The following is a 12,963-nucleotide window of genomic DNA, read 5'->3' as shown; positions in this document are numbered from 1 at the left end:
TGTAATACTTGTCTCTTAGATGTATTTGAATTCAAAGTAACATGTGACCTACCCCACTGTTCCTGCTTTTGGAGGCATCTGCCTGCATACATTTTTGTTTGTTATTTGCTTGTGGCACCATTCAAAATTTGGCAGTATCCATAGCCCTGCTCACTTATCTATAGGAGTATTCCCATTTCTGTTTGAAAATATGGGCTTGTATACTTCAAGGATTCCTTCAGTATGTATTCACCTTATTACCTGATAATAAAGCCTGATCTGGAATAGCCCTATCAGATTTGGTGCCTTTTCAGCGTATGATGGAATATTGTAGAATGGAGGTTTTTTTTAAATCGAGGGATAATTTTTATAAGTTCCTCTGCATCTGGAAGTTGGGAATTCTTAACCGTGGGGCTTGGTCCTACAAAGGCTGCATGCCTAATGGTTAGAGGTAAATCCTGACTCTTTGTACCAAAGAGGTAATTTATGCTTCTATAAACAACAATACTAATTATGACTGTACTACTGATCTGCCTTCCAGACCTTGGCAACTAGCATCATTCAGCTTCTCTTCTCCAAAAGTATCAGTAGTAATTAAACCCCAGGATTTTAATACTACCTCTGCCAACTGAAACAATGCTGATGTCCCACACTGCTTTGTTAATTCAGAAGGACCTGAATGGGATGTACTTGATGAAATCTAAAGTAGAAACAAAGAAAGTCAGGGATGAACGGAGATAATATCATAATGTCACTGATAAAATTGCGCCTTTGTGCTCAACCCAAAATGTCAAAGGAAATTTTAAAATTGTATGATACACTTGGAAGAACAATTTAAGTGCATGGTATCCAAATAGACAAGTATGATATAAAAAATATTATGTACATGAATGTGTTCTTAAGGAGTGCCAGAGAAATGCTTTCAAGTGTAGCATTCAGTTTCTGGGGTAAACTGTTACTGAATTAGGCCATCACTAAGGAGACCTCTAAAATATAGGACACATTTTTTCTTGAGTGCGAACTGATACATCTGATTGTCTAACTTCAAATTAAAAGAGCTGCATAAATTTGCACCTCTGTTGTGCATGACGGTTAGTTTTGACTCACTAATTTGCACTTGAAAGGGAGTTGCAAAATGAAAAGCAGAGAGCCTACTTACCAGTGTGATTGCGTAACACAGAACTGGCTGCCTTGATTTTGAAATCTCCTCTGTTAATCTGCACTTATATAATGCCTATGTTTACTGAGCACAAGTCAACCCAAGAGCTACTTCACACTTTTAGTTTTGGGTGCATAAAACATTTCACTGCTGAAAACATGTTGTTGCAGTACGGATACCTGGATTTTCCTATGAGATGTACAGCATCCCTCAAATGCAGTTAACTTTCTCTGGACTGCATCTGCAATTTATCTAATTTAATTTTGGCTGCAGTATTTTGTGTATGCCAGATTAACAGCCCAATACAGGTGGCATGGGAAGTCAGCAGGCACCTGAAAATCCTTGTTCACCTGAAAAGCCCCCATTGTGGCAAAATGACTTATGCCACTCCTGAGTGGGGTAAGTCAGACACCTGCACCAGGAATGCACCTGGGGAAAAGCCCAGTGGAAGGTGACTAAGGTTGACTCTGCCTCTGGGAATGCCCCTAGCCCACCCCCAGCTGTACTGGCATCCAGGTTTAGGCGAGCACAGGGGCATGGGCCACTTCTGGGTTGGGCACTGCCGAGCTGTATGATGCCTGTGACCTGTTTGCTCCCTCCGTCAGTGCATTTGCCACTTGTACTTGTGAGGTGGGTACCCACTTCAATGCAAGCCGAAACCAATTCAATCCCTTTGCCCTCCCCCTGCCCCCAGACTGGGCTGTAAGTCTCTTGTACATGGTAGACTGAGTCCTTAAAAAAATTAAAGTCTGCAACATTTTTCCTTCCCGCTGTATGTGTACATATAGCCTCAAAAATGGTCTGGGGTTATTGGTTTTTTTTACCTTTCTGAAATTACTTGTTTATTTATATGAAAATATATATAAACTAGCAGAAAAGCCCATTATGGAGGAGATGCAATGGGCCCTGGCAAAGGGTTGAAGAGGAAGCATCTCCTCTGACAATGGGCTTTACTGGGACTGTAGCAGCCCCCACCCCACCTGTGCTCGCAGCACGACACTTACCTGGGTGTAGATCTGTGGCTGGGGGGTGGGGGAGGTGTAACTTGGGGTAGGTAGGAAGGTGAGGATAGGGGCAAGATGGAAAGGTGAGTGTTAGGGGTGGAGGAGAATTGAACGTAGTGGGTTGGGGTGGAGAAGGGTTGAAAGGGGAGGCTTGGGGTGGCAGACTGGGAAAGGGTGGAACAGAGAGGCTTCAGGTGGGGAGGGTGGAAAGGCGAGGGTCCTGGTGGGGCAGAGCAGCAAGATGAGCCTTGGGGTAGGGGTAGCATAGAAAGGTTAGACTTGGGATGGGGGGAGGGTTGGAAGGTGTGGCTAAGAATAGCAGAAGGGGTTGAAGGCGGGACTTGGGGTGCGGGAGGGTGGAAATGTGAGGGTTACAGTGGGGTTGAAAGGTGTGTGAAGGGGTGTGGGGAGGGTGGGAAGGTGAGGCTTGAGGTGGGGAGAGTTGAAAGATAAGGCTTGGGATGGGGGAGGGTTGGAAGGTAGGTATTAGGCTGAGGGATGGTAGAAATGTGAGGGTTGTGATGGGGAAGGGTTGAAAGGTGTGGGGGTGGCAAACTGAGTTTTTGGGTGGGGCGGGTGGGCATGTGAGTACTGATATGGGGGGAGGGTGTTTCAAGGTGGTTGAAAGGTGTTTCTAGGGGTGGGGGGAGGGTGGAATCAAGATGGTTGGGGTGGGAGAGGGAGGCAGGGAGGCTCTGCTGGGCACCTGGGTGCCTGACTGGCCTCTTAGAGGTTTGGGAGGATGGAGAGGAAAGGCTCAACTGGGTGCAATGGAGGTGCAGGATGCACAGGGCTTTGGTCCCTGTGTGACCTGCATAGTAATTGGTTAAGTGTTCATCATAGTTTCGTTCAAATCCTTAGATGATTAGGTATTGTTAGATTATATAAGAAAAAGGTTACAACTGATTAATCTTTGGGATGGTTCTATGCTTATCAGGAACGATCCAGTAATTCCTGCAACACCTTGTTGCTAAAGACAGTACTAACTTTGTGCAGTTCAGACTAATTGCATAATGCTATAATACACATAGTTTTTAGACATAAAAGGAGACCTTACCTCTGCTAGCTGGAAGAGTGCAGACTTCCTACAGTGCTTTACAACTTCTGGATTCATCAACTGTGAAAGAATGGAAAAAGCTCTAAATTTCCAGCAGAAGTAGGGAGAAGTTGACAAAACTAAAATGTCTTGCAGGGCAGAGCTTTAAAAGGTGGAGAGGCAGATAAGCAGGAAGGAAGTTGCCTTTCAAGATATCACATTTTGTCATTAGCAATCCAACTTATGGTTTTCACTGTGATTAAATATTGTGATATTTTACTGTAAATTCTGAGACTCTGACTTCTCTGTTTGCCACAGCTTTAGCTTTGAAAAGTGTGGCCATTGGGCAAACAAAGAGGTGATAAACATACTAGGACTACAGTGAAAAACTGCGTGTGACTGACAGGGGATTTTTTATGCCAGGGCTAAAGTCTGTCTCTTTATAAATGACAAGTACACTTGATGGTATCATTCCTTTCACAAAGACTCAATATTATTCTCTCTTGCTGTGAAATGAATAAAGAGAAAGGAAACATATGAGGAACACCCAGGCTGAACAAAAAAGCTGTCTGGGATGGCTGCCAAGAATCCCCAGGCATCATGGACCCTGGCGCAACGTTCATTATCACACAACACTGTTCCATGACTGGGTTTTTTGTGTGTTTACAGGCACTGCACAGCTTTCACTGCACTCTGCGATTGACAGCTTAGCCCTTGTGAAGTACAGCATGCAACACCTTGATGGAGAAACGGCAAACAGTAGCAAAGATAAAATACAACAAGAAGGGACAGAGAACATTTCTGGAACACATTTGCCAAAGATGTCTGGAGGGGATGGTAAGGTTTATACTAATAAAAGAAGCACAGAAGCAGAAGCAGGAAGATTTAAGATCCTATAGGCACTGTGATGTGTGGCTCCTTGCCATCTTCAGAATAAAGCCACTTCTTCTCTGGTAAGGAAAGATGTGAATCATTGTGTTGAGTGCTGCTGTAAGTGCTCGGCCAGACACAAGAGAATATCCCTGGTGAATAAGCTGAAGCTATTTTTTAACACTCAAGTAGCTCTCTCTGAATTCCCTAATCTGAAGAAAATTATTGCATTTCACTTCCATAGAAAATGCAGCTTTGCACAGAAAGGATTTTCTGACATTATAAAAATACCTCTGTCCTTCTGCACGGTAGATAATTATGTCGAAGTTCCAAAATAAATCTTCTATTTTTTTAAAATGACAAAATTCTAGTTTCATCAGCAAGGTGGTTATTAGCAAGTACATACTTCCAGAATACTGGAAAAAAATTGCCCTAGATTGCTATTGCCCTGCTTGTGTGTGCGTGCTTAGGCCAATACGCTGGACAACTAGTTTTCATGTGGAGTTCCAACGAACCTTAATTTTCCTGGAAACTTTTTGGAGCTCCTTACTAGAAAATCAGTGGGAATACAATGGATAAGCTTCCCCAAAATAGCTTTACCTATTATCACTGATAATGAACAGCGCCAGGCGGCTGGGACAGTGCTGCTGCGCTGCCTCCAACTATGTGTATTATCAATAGCATTATGCCACCACTGCTTTCCAGTGGTGTGGGAGGCAGAAAAACCAACCCCCCCCCCAGAAGGCAGAAAGCCCTCGATAAGGATTAATAGGCTTAAAGCCCAGAGCCGCAGTGTAATTACCTGCAAAGCTGAGGTAGAAGCCAACTAACATTGGCTCCACACCTGGGCATGCCTCCACACTGCTGCACTGAGTGGTTGCTGGCAGCGTAGGAGCGTTGATGCAATGCCCAGCACTGCATCTGGGCATTCCAGAGGGCCATAGTGTCTGTCAAGCAGTCGGCTTGTGCCACTTCCTCCCTGCCTCTGGATTGGCCATTAGATAGGTTTTTACCTTACACTTCTTCCCAGGAATTCAGGCGATAAATGTACATGGCTTCCTGTCTCTGTCTTTTTTCCTCAGAATAACATGAGGCTGAGATAAAATTAGGTTCAGGGCAGTGTTGAGATTCAAATAATTTAACAACCGGTTCTGGTGGTGGGATTCAAATAATTTAACAACTGGTTGTTTTTTACAAGCACCATTTTAACCGGTTCTGCCGAAGTGGTGCGAACCTGCTGAATCCCCCCACTGGTTCAGGGCACAGTGGGGACTTGAACCTGGGCCTCCCTGGTTCCAGTATCTTACCACTATACTATATTTACTTAATACAAGGAAGAGCTTCAGAGGAGTGTGGAACATATTCTAGAATGTTTGAATATTTCCAAGTAAATCTACAGTGTTGCTCTTCTTAGAAATTGATTGCTATTGAACCTGTTGTTTTATTTACTCTGACCTGGATAACCCAGGCTTTCCTGATATTATCATATTTTAGAAGCTAAGCGGAGTCAACTCTAATTAGTACTTGGGAGACCACCAAGGAAGTTCAGGGTGTCAAGAAACTAGTTCCTTTAAGACATTTCTTGTTCAATTCAAACAATGGTTCAGGTTGAAGCCTAGAAAAGATTGAAATTTCTTTTTCTGAATACTTGGGTCAAGCTGGTTGTAGCTTCAAAGATTCAGACAAGGAAGAGGGGATGTAATCCTGTGATGGCCACACCACTAGGCCTAGCAATTTTAGGCAACAAGAATCTGGGATGGTACATTCTATCTCATTAAGGCCTAAGATGAAGGGTGGTAGAAGTTATTTCTTAACTGTACATTGCAGGTTATTTGGTCTAATTGGCAAACTCATCTAATTGGTTGGATCACCTGGTTAGCCAAGTATTTTAATGGTCAAGTTACACCATTTGCTATACATTTGATTGCCCAACTAGAAGGCAGAGTAGAAGACAATTTTTTTCTACAATTTATTCATGCACACTTGTCTCTCTCTTAAGCAAACACAGGTTGCTGAGCATATAGGGACGATCTTTCATTCAAAGTTTTGTTCTGTTTTCTGAGTCAGATCACATTTGACTTTGGGGCACTTTTTTATTTTGTGTGGGTATTTTAACCAAAACCCCCGTCTCTCCAGTAACGTCTGGATCATGAACCAGTGCTTATTAATGGGCTTAGTTTAGATTTATACTTTTATTGTTTTTATTTTCACTGTTCACTGCTTTTTTATTGAATATTCCTACACAAGTTTATAATAAAACACTTTCTTTATACTTTGTGGCATTCTTGAATTCAGGAGGCTTCCATCTGAACCCAGTACTTTAGCCCTCATTAGCTACAGCTCCCAGGTTTTTTTCTGGAACTTGCCATGCAAGCATTCTATTTCTTGATCTTAGTACCAGGATGGTTAGAGACCTTGTCCCTCAGTCTCTGGCTGACTGTGTAGAAAAGGGGCTGGTGGTAGTACTACCCTGGGGTGTGAGGACTCAAACTTCGTGTGTGTGGGGTGTGTGTTTTTGTTTTGTCTTGCTTGATCTGCCCCTACAAGGGATAATGGTTTTAAGGCACCTTGACACAAGGTATCTGTGTAGAGGCAGGCAAGGACAAGCTTGCCTTAAAAACCAAGAGGGATTGCCATAAATCAGCTGTGATTTTCCACAAGGGAAAAATCCCCTCAGTTTTGAAACCAGCCTTGCATGTCACTTTGTGTATTGGGTTGTTGTATGATCCTCTCTGCGCAAAAAAACCTTTCAGGGCCTTTGGATCAATTTTACTGATTATGCCAGTGGTATATAGTTCATTCAGGTACATTTTCTTTAAGGTTTGGAAGGAGGGGGGCATGTGTAATGAATAAATTGTAGAAAAAGTTGTCTTCTACTCTGCCTTAAGAAAAATGCACACGCCAGTAGCTTTGCTTGCTTGTTAATTAATCGTGAGGAGGCACAAACAGAATTTCTCAAGCTCAAGGAGAATCACAATAATGGAGCATACGAAATATCCCTCTAGGCCATAAAAGCAGCAGCACTGAAACTGTAGTTTGTAAATTCAGGAGGGAAATTAACAGCATATATCAGTTACAGGGTAAAACAAACAGATGTTTTATTAGCAAATTCATGTTACCAACAATCCTTTGAGTTCTTGTAAAGGGCTGTTACTTTATCAGCACTTGTCCCTGTGACTTATAGACAGTTGGTATCTCAGAAGTATTTATATAAAACAACCATATTCCACTTTACTGTTGGAATCCCAAGGCCCATAAAAGAGTGTTGGGCCTCTGTGCAAGTCAGTTGATTGGATTTTTTTCCTAGCATTTTCTTAGTCTGTTAGCACTGAGGAGAGAACCTGTCCTGTTTAGAGCATGCCAGAGACCATTTTCCCATTCAACTGGTCCAGTGTAGCAGGGAGGTTCTCCCTCTCTCAGTTCTCTGGTGCTGCTGCAGCAAGCTACCCATGAAATATGAACAACAGAGAGCTCAAAGAGGGGAAGGGAAGGAATGTGTGCCTGCATTGAAGATAACTCAATGAACAACAGTTATAGATAAGTGCAACACTGTTTTAATGTTTGGTCTTCTGGGCAGCTCAGCACTGGGAAACTAGTAAGCTATCTTACCTTGGCAGTGCAGTGAAGATCTCACTGGAAGAGAGAATACAGAACAACTTTCCCCACTAAGGTCTCCCTTCTTGTTACTATGTCCACAGACTAGTGTCTAACAAAGGTGTCTGCAGATGACTATGTTCAAGCCTTGCAGATTTCTTGTAACAGAACACTACAAAATAATACTGCTGAGGCAGACTGTGTTCTAAGGGAATGTGCCCTAATGTTAAGGGGGAGTGGAAACCCAGCATGTTCACAGCAAAACTTGATAGCTGAAACGATCCACAGTGGCAAAGTCAGTGACAATGCAGCTCTTCCTTTCAATGAGCCGGAGAAACAAATGAACAATTTTTGAACCTTTCTAAATCATCTTGTTCTGCTCAAATAAAACAACAAAGCTCTTCTAATGCCCAAAGTGCACGAAGGTCTGTCAGCTGATGAAGAGGTATTAGGAGAAAGCATTGGGAGCACAATGTCTTGTCCTAAATGGAACGTATAGATCACTTCGGGCTAAAAAAACTGGCCTTGGTCTTAATATGACCAATTCTCAGGAAATGTAGTGAAGGGGAGGGATGTCCACCCTTAGGACAGCTAATTCTCCGACCCTTGTTGATGAGGTAATAGCAACCAAAAAGATCACCTTTGAAGAAGGAGAGAGAGTGAACAAGCTTCTAATTATTAGGCTTAAAAGGATATAACATTATCTGAGCCAATATCACTGTAAAGACCATTAAGGTACGATTAGAGTACATAGGGGGTATAGATTATGTAAACACAAGAACATTTATGCAGGTATGATGTGAAAACAGTGATTTATCCTCTATTAAAATATGAAAAAGAATTGCTGCTAAATGAACCTTAATAGAAGAAACCACTAGCCCTGTGGATTTTAAAGTCAGGAGCTATTCTAGCATCAAAGCAGCAGTGGCGTAGTGGTTAAGAGCAGGTGTACTCTAATCTTGAGGAATCGGGTTTGATTCCCCACTCTGCCGCTTAAACTGTGGAGGCTTATCTGGGCAATTCAGATTAGCCTGTGCAGTCCAACACAGCTGGGTGACCTTGGGCTAGTCACAGTTCTTCTGAACTCTCTCAGCCCCACCTACCTCATTGGGGGTTTGTTGTGAGGGGGGGGGAAGGGAAAGGAGTTTGTAAGCTCCTTTGAGTCTCCTTGCAGGAGAGAAAGGGGGACTATAAATCCAACTCTTCTCTTCTTCAAAGGTAAGGGGAAGGTAGTAGCTAGTACTGAAGTGAACCATTTCCACTTGTGACAGCAGGAAATTCTAGTAGAGGCTCTAAATGCATTTCAAAGCACTTCAGCTATAGGTTCCGATAAAGGTAATTGCCTGGGTTGATCAGTCATGATGTTAGGCAAAGGCAATCGATACTGTGATGCACTAGGGTCCTACATGTAAGAAGTTTGGAGTCAATGACAGGCGGAAGCATCTGAAACCACACCTGTCGAAGCCTAGCATGAGAATGCAGATCACACTCTCCATGCAAATTCTAGACACCACCTTCTCTATTAGAGGGAAAGGTGGAAATTCATAAAAGAGGGAGCTCACCCATAGTATCGGAAATAGATCTCTCATTGACACTTGTGGCGAACAAAAATTAAAGTAAGATAGTCCAGGTTTAGTGACAAATCATGACTGGAACTCCCAATTTCACTGAGAACATCTGTCCTGACACTGTCTCAACCAGCACGTCATGCTCTATAGCGTGTTCCCAGCTTGCTGTGGCCTCTGTGCAAAGTAGGAGCAATGTTGTGCCTCCTTGTTTAGATTAAACAAGGCAGTGGTATTGTTGGTCTGCACGTATATCACCTTGCCATGAAGAACAGCTGTAAAGAACTTAAGGGCATAATGAATTGCACACAGTTCTAAGACATTAATATGTCAATGTATTTCATGCTGTATCCATCTCAATAGAAAAGTCCCCACAGTACTCTGAAGATGCATATGTGGCAACTCTGATCTGCGGATAAACAGTATAAAAAGAACAGGTTGAAAAAGGTTACTATAACGGGTCATCCGGAAAAGAGCCTAATTACTTTGTATGGTATAAAAAACTTCTGGGATTGTGGCTGGAGGAGAGAATTAAAAACCTTGACAAATCAATTTTGAAACGGTCTCATTGTGAATCAGACATATGAGACAGTGGAAGTTGTGGAGGTTATAAGGCTTAGCAATCTTTGAATAGCAATAGCCTGTTGGAAACAGCCGTTGATGAACTATTGAACCAATTATTTTATGTGGCAAGTCCCATCGCTTGGTAAGAAACCCTGACTCAAACAAGAATTAAGTGAAGCCCCAATAAAAGATATCTATTGTGTAGGGAAGAGTTTAGATCCCCTTCCCCCCAAAGTAAACATTAAAGCTAGCTTTTGACAGGTGGAAATAATTACTAACTCCTGCTGCAATTCTTCTTTGGAAGGGGTCACAAGGAATCAATAATCTAAATAAAGGTAAAGGAACAACCCCAAGATCTCAGACAGGCCACCACAACAGCCATGCATTTTGTGAATACATGAGGGGCAAGCCTGGAAGGAAGACCCAAATATGGAAGAATTATCCCTTTGTAGCTTAACTATAAGTCCTTTCAGTGATAAGGGTGGATGGACACATGAAAGTAGCCATCTTGTAAATCCAACACTGTGAACCAATCATTTAATTTAAGGAACAGTAAAACTGTTGACAATGTAACCATGCAAAACATTTTAATTATAAGAAAAAAATCAACTCCGTAAGGTTCAAAATAGGACATTATGCACCATATTTTTAATCTACTGCCCCCCCCCCCCGAATCCCTACTGTAAGACCCATAAGGGCAGACAAACCCTGGGACTGAACTCCACACATCCAGTAATGACTGTATTTCCATGTACAATTCTCCTCCAAAACTGTCAATAGTAGAGGAAGTCAACTGTAAGAGAGGCAGCTTATGAAATTTCAAATGGCAATCTTTGTTAATAATAAAGAGAACCTATGAGTCTGATGTGACAGAATACCATTCAGACTGGAAAGCAGACAACCTGTCCATAAAGGGAGAGGGGCCTCACAAAGTGTATTTTTGTTCCTGTGAGGGATCCTTGGACAGTGAGTGCATTGTACCAGATTTGGGGTGAATTCCTCCTCTATGCCTGGAATTCTGGGGTTTTTGTTGTGAATATTGAAGTTGGTAAGGCGTCTGATATCTGTAGTAGGGATGTTGATATGGGTATCCGTATTAGGAACAATGCTTATTCTGCTGTGTTCCTCACAAAGTAATGCCAAAAGAATGTGATGTTTAGTAGTTCCTTTTAATGTGCAACACAAAATCATCAGTCCTGGAAGAAAAAAGGAAATGCTCTTTCTATTCTATTCCTTGTCTCTACCTGAAGTGTAATAGAGCAGAGCCAAACAGGTCTCTTAGGGCTAGGTCAAAGCCCTAGCACAGTGATGGCGAACCTATGGCACGGGTGCCACAGGTGGCACTCGGAGCCCTCTCTATGGGCACGCGCACATAAAGTTCATCATGTGGGGGAGGAAAATCACCCACACACACACATATCTAGGCTGGCCTGGGCCACTGAGCACGATGTGCGCACACAGTGGTGAGCAGGGAGGATTCGGCTGGCAGGCCTGGTGCCTGTGCTCTGGATAGCTGCTGCCCGAGGGGGGGGGGAGCGGAGAGGAGGCAGAGATGCTAGAGCGGCACAGAGCAGTATGCGTGGGACTTGCTGGAGGCTTGAGCAGGCTGGCCCCTGCCTGCCGGGGGTGGAGCTGGGAGGGAAGAGGAGCTAACCATTTTTTTTTTCTAAACAAAACCTCTACTCATTCAGGTTTAAATCTCTTGCCGTCAGTTGGTAATTTCTTTGTGATAAATAAGTGGGGTTTGAGTTGCAATTTGGGCACTCAGTCTCAAAAAGGTTTGCCATCACTGCCCTAGCAGATGCATCTGCAGAGTGCTGTCCTGCATTTATCTGCTATTTTGAAGGTCTGATGGCCTCATTCTGTATCAACTTTGCCAAAGATGTCTTATTGTCAGACAACAAGTCTAGATACACAAAAAGCTTATCTGTATTATTATAAAGCTGCTAGCCTCCCATTATCAGTTACTTGTATATGATTCTTAGGTTTAAGGCCAAAGAAGAATAGGTTTTATGGCTGATGGGATCAACTTTCTCTACCGGCAAGAATAGAAAGGGCGCCCTACTTCTGATTCACCTGCATTTCTTTCACTGTCAAAGATACAGGAGCAGGATAAGTGAAGAGAACAGGCATCAATCCTACTGACCCAAAACATGTTGTTCACCTTCTAGTGGTGAGGTAGCCTCATCATCTGCTCTGAACACAGATGTAAATCGTCATTTGAAGAGACGGGATCTGGGTCTCCCATAGTTCACTTGGAAATGAATTGGCCGGAAGATTAGAATTGAAACTAAGGCCGTTTCTGCACGGCCATGCTTGGGGGTGCGTCGGCGTATACGACGCCGACGCACACCCCCCCCCGGACCATTTACACAAACGGTCCTGGTAGGGACGGGGAAGACGGTGCAGCGCTGGGCCGTCGCCCAAACGCCTTACCTTCCCTCCGACCTTCCGGTGCGTTGCCCAGGCCAGGGACACACACCCCTGCCCTGCGCAACAGCTCTGGAGTCATAGGGCAGGGTGTGTGTGTCCCCAGGCCTGGACAACACGCCTGAAGGTCGGAGGGAAAGGAAGGCATTCGGGAAAGGGGGGGATGGCACCTTTCAACCGCTGCCGTTTGCACGGCAGCAGTTGGAAGCCATTGTTTCTGAAATACCTCGCCCAGGGAGCAAGGTTCGGAAACAGCAGCTTTGCGCCGCTCGGGGGTTGCGAGGCCACCATGCGAACCCCTCCCCAGGGACGCTGTTTTTAGCGTCCCTGGGTCACTGTATTCCCGCACGCATGCGAAACAGCGCTGCTGCTGCATGGGCATAGAGCCCAGATTCCTTCGGGATGGGATGGCATAAAGCCTAAACAATAAACAGGAGCCCAGGATACCCTTCGGGATGGGAGCGGTATAAAAGTTTAAACAATAAATAGGAAGCTATTTATTATAACTACATGGAAATTATTACTGGAGAAGCTGCCTCAAAGACTAGGACACGGAGCCTCCCATTTGTGTTGGATCTACCGGAGTAGGAGCCTTGAATGTGGTTCTCCTGCGGCACTGCTATAAGAGCATATCTCCTAGATTATTTGCACAAATTCAACACAGATTATAAAACACTGCATTGGTGTCCTGTTACACAGAAGACCACAAGACTTTGCTGTTAGCTTGCCTTACAATCCATTAAATTAATGAGCATGACACAA

The 12,963-nt window shown here is 43.7% G+C and overlaps 1 protein-coding gene across 13 annotated transcripts in view; it reads right to left on the bottom strand.

Moving 5' to 3' along the window:
• Positions 1-12,963, bottom strand: part of BBX (BBX high mobility group box domain containing) — a 133,523-nt gene that overhangs the window by 26,997 nt on the left and 93,563 nt on the right. For 12 of the 13 annotated variants that reach the window (XM_048494806.1, XM_048494816.1, XM_048494808.1 and 9 more), the window contains 2 exons: positions 3,200-3,259; positions 599-679 (listed from right to left, as the gene is read on the bottom strand). In XM_048494806.1, coding sequence (XP_048350763.1) covers positions 599-679; positions 3,200-3,259 — 141 coding nt within the window. The remainder of the gene's footprint in view (positions 1-598; positions 680-3,199; positions 3,260-12,963) is intronic. The other variant, XM_048494817.1, reaches the window with a different exon arrangement.

This window comes from Sphaerodactylus townsendi, linkage group LG04, assembly GCF_021028975.2.
Source record: "Sphaerodactylus townsendi isolate TG3544 linkage group LG04, MPM_Stown_v2.3, whole genome shotgun sequence".
Lineage (NCBI taxonomy): Eukaryota > Metazoa > Chordata > Lepidosauria > Squamata > Sphaerodactylidae > Sphaerodactylus > Sphaerodactylus townsendi.
Note: the sequence above shows the minus strand (reverse complement) of the source record. Positions and strands in the feature narration are given on the sequence as shown.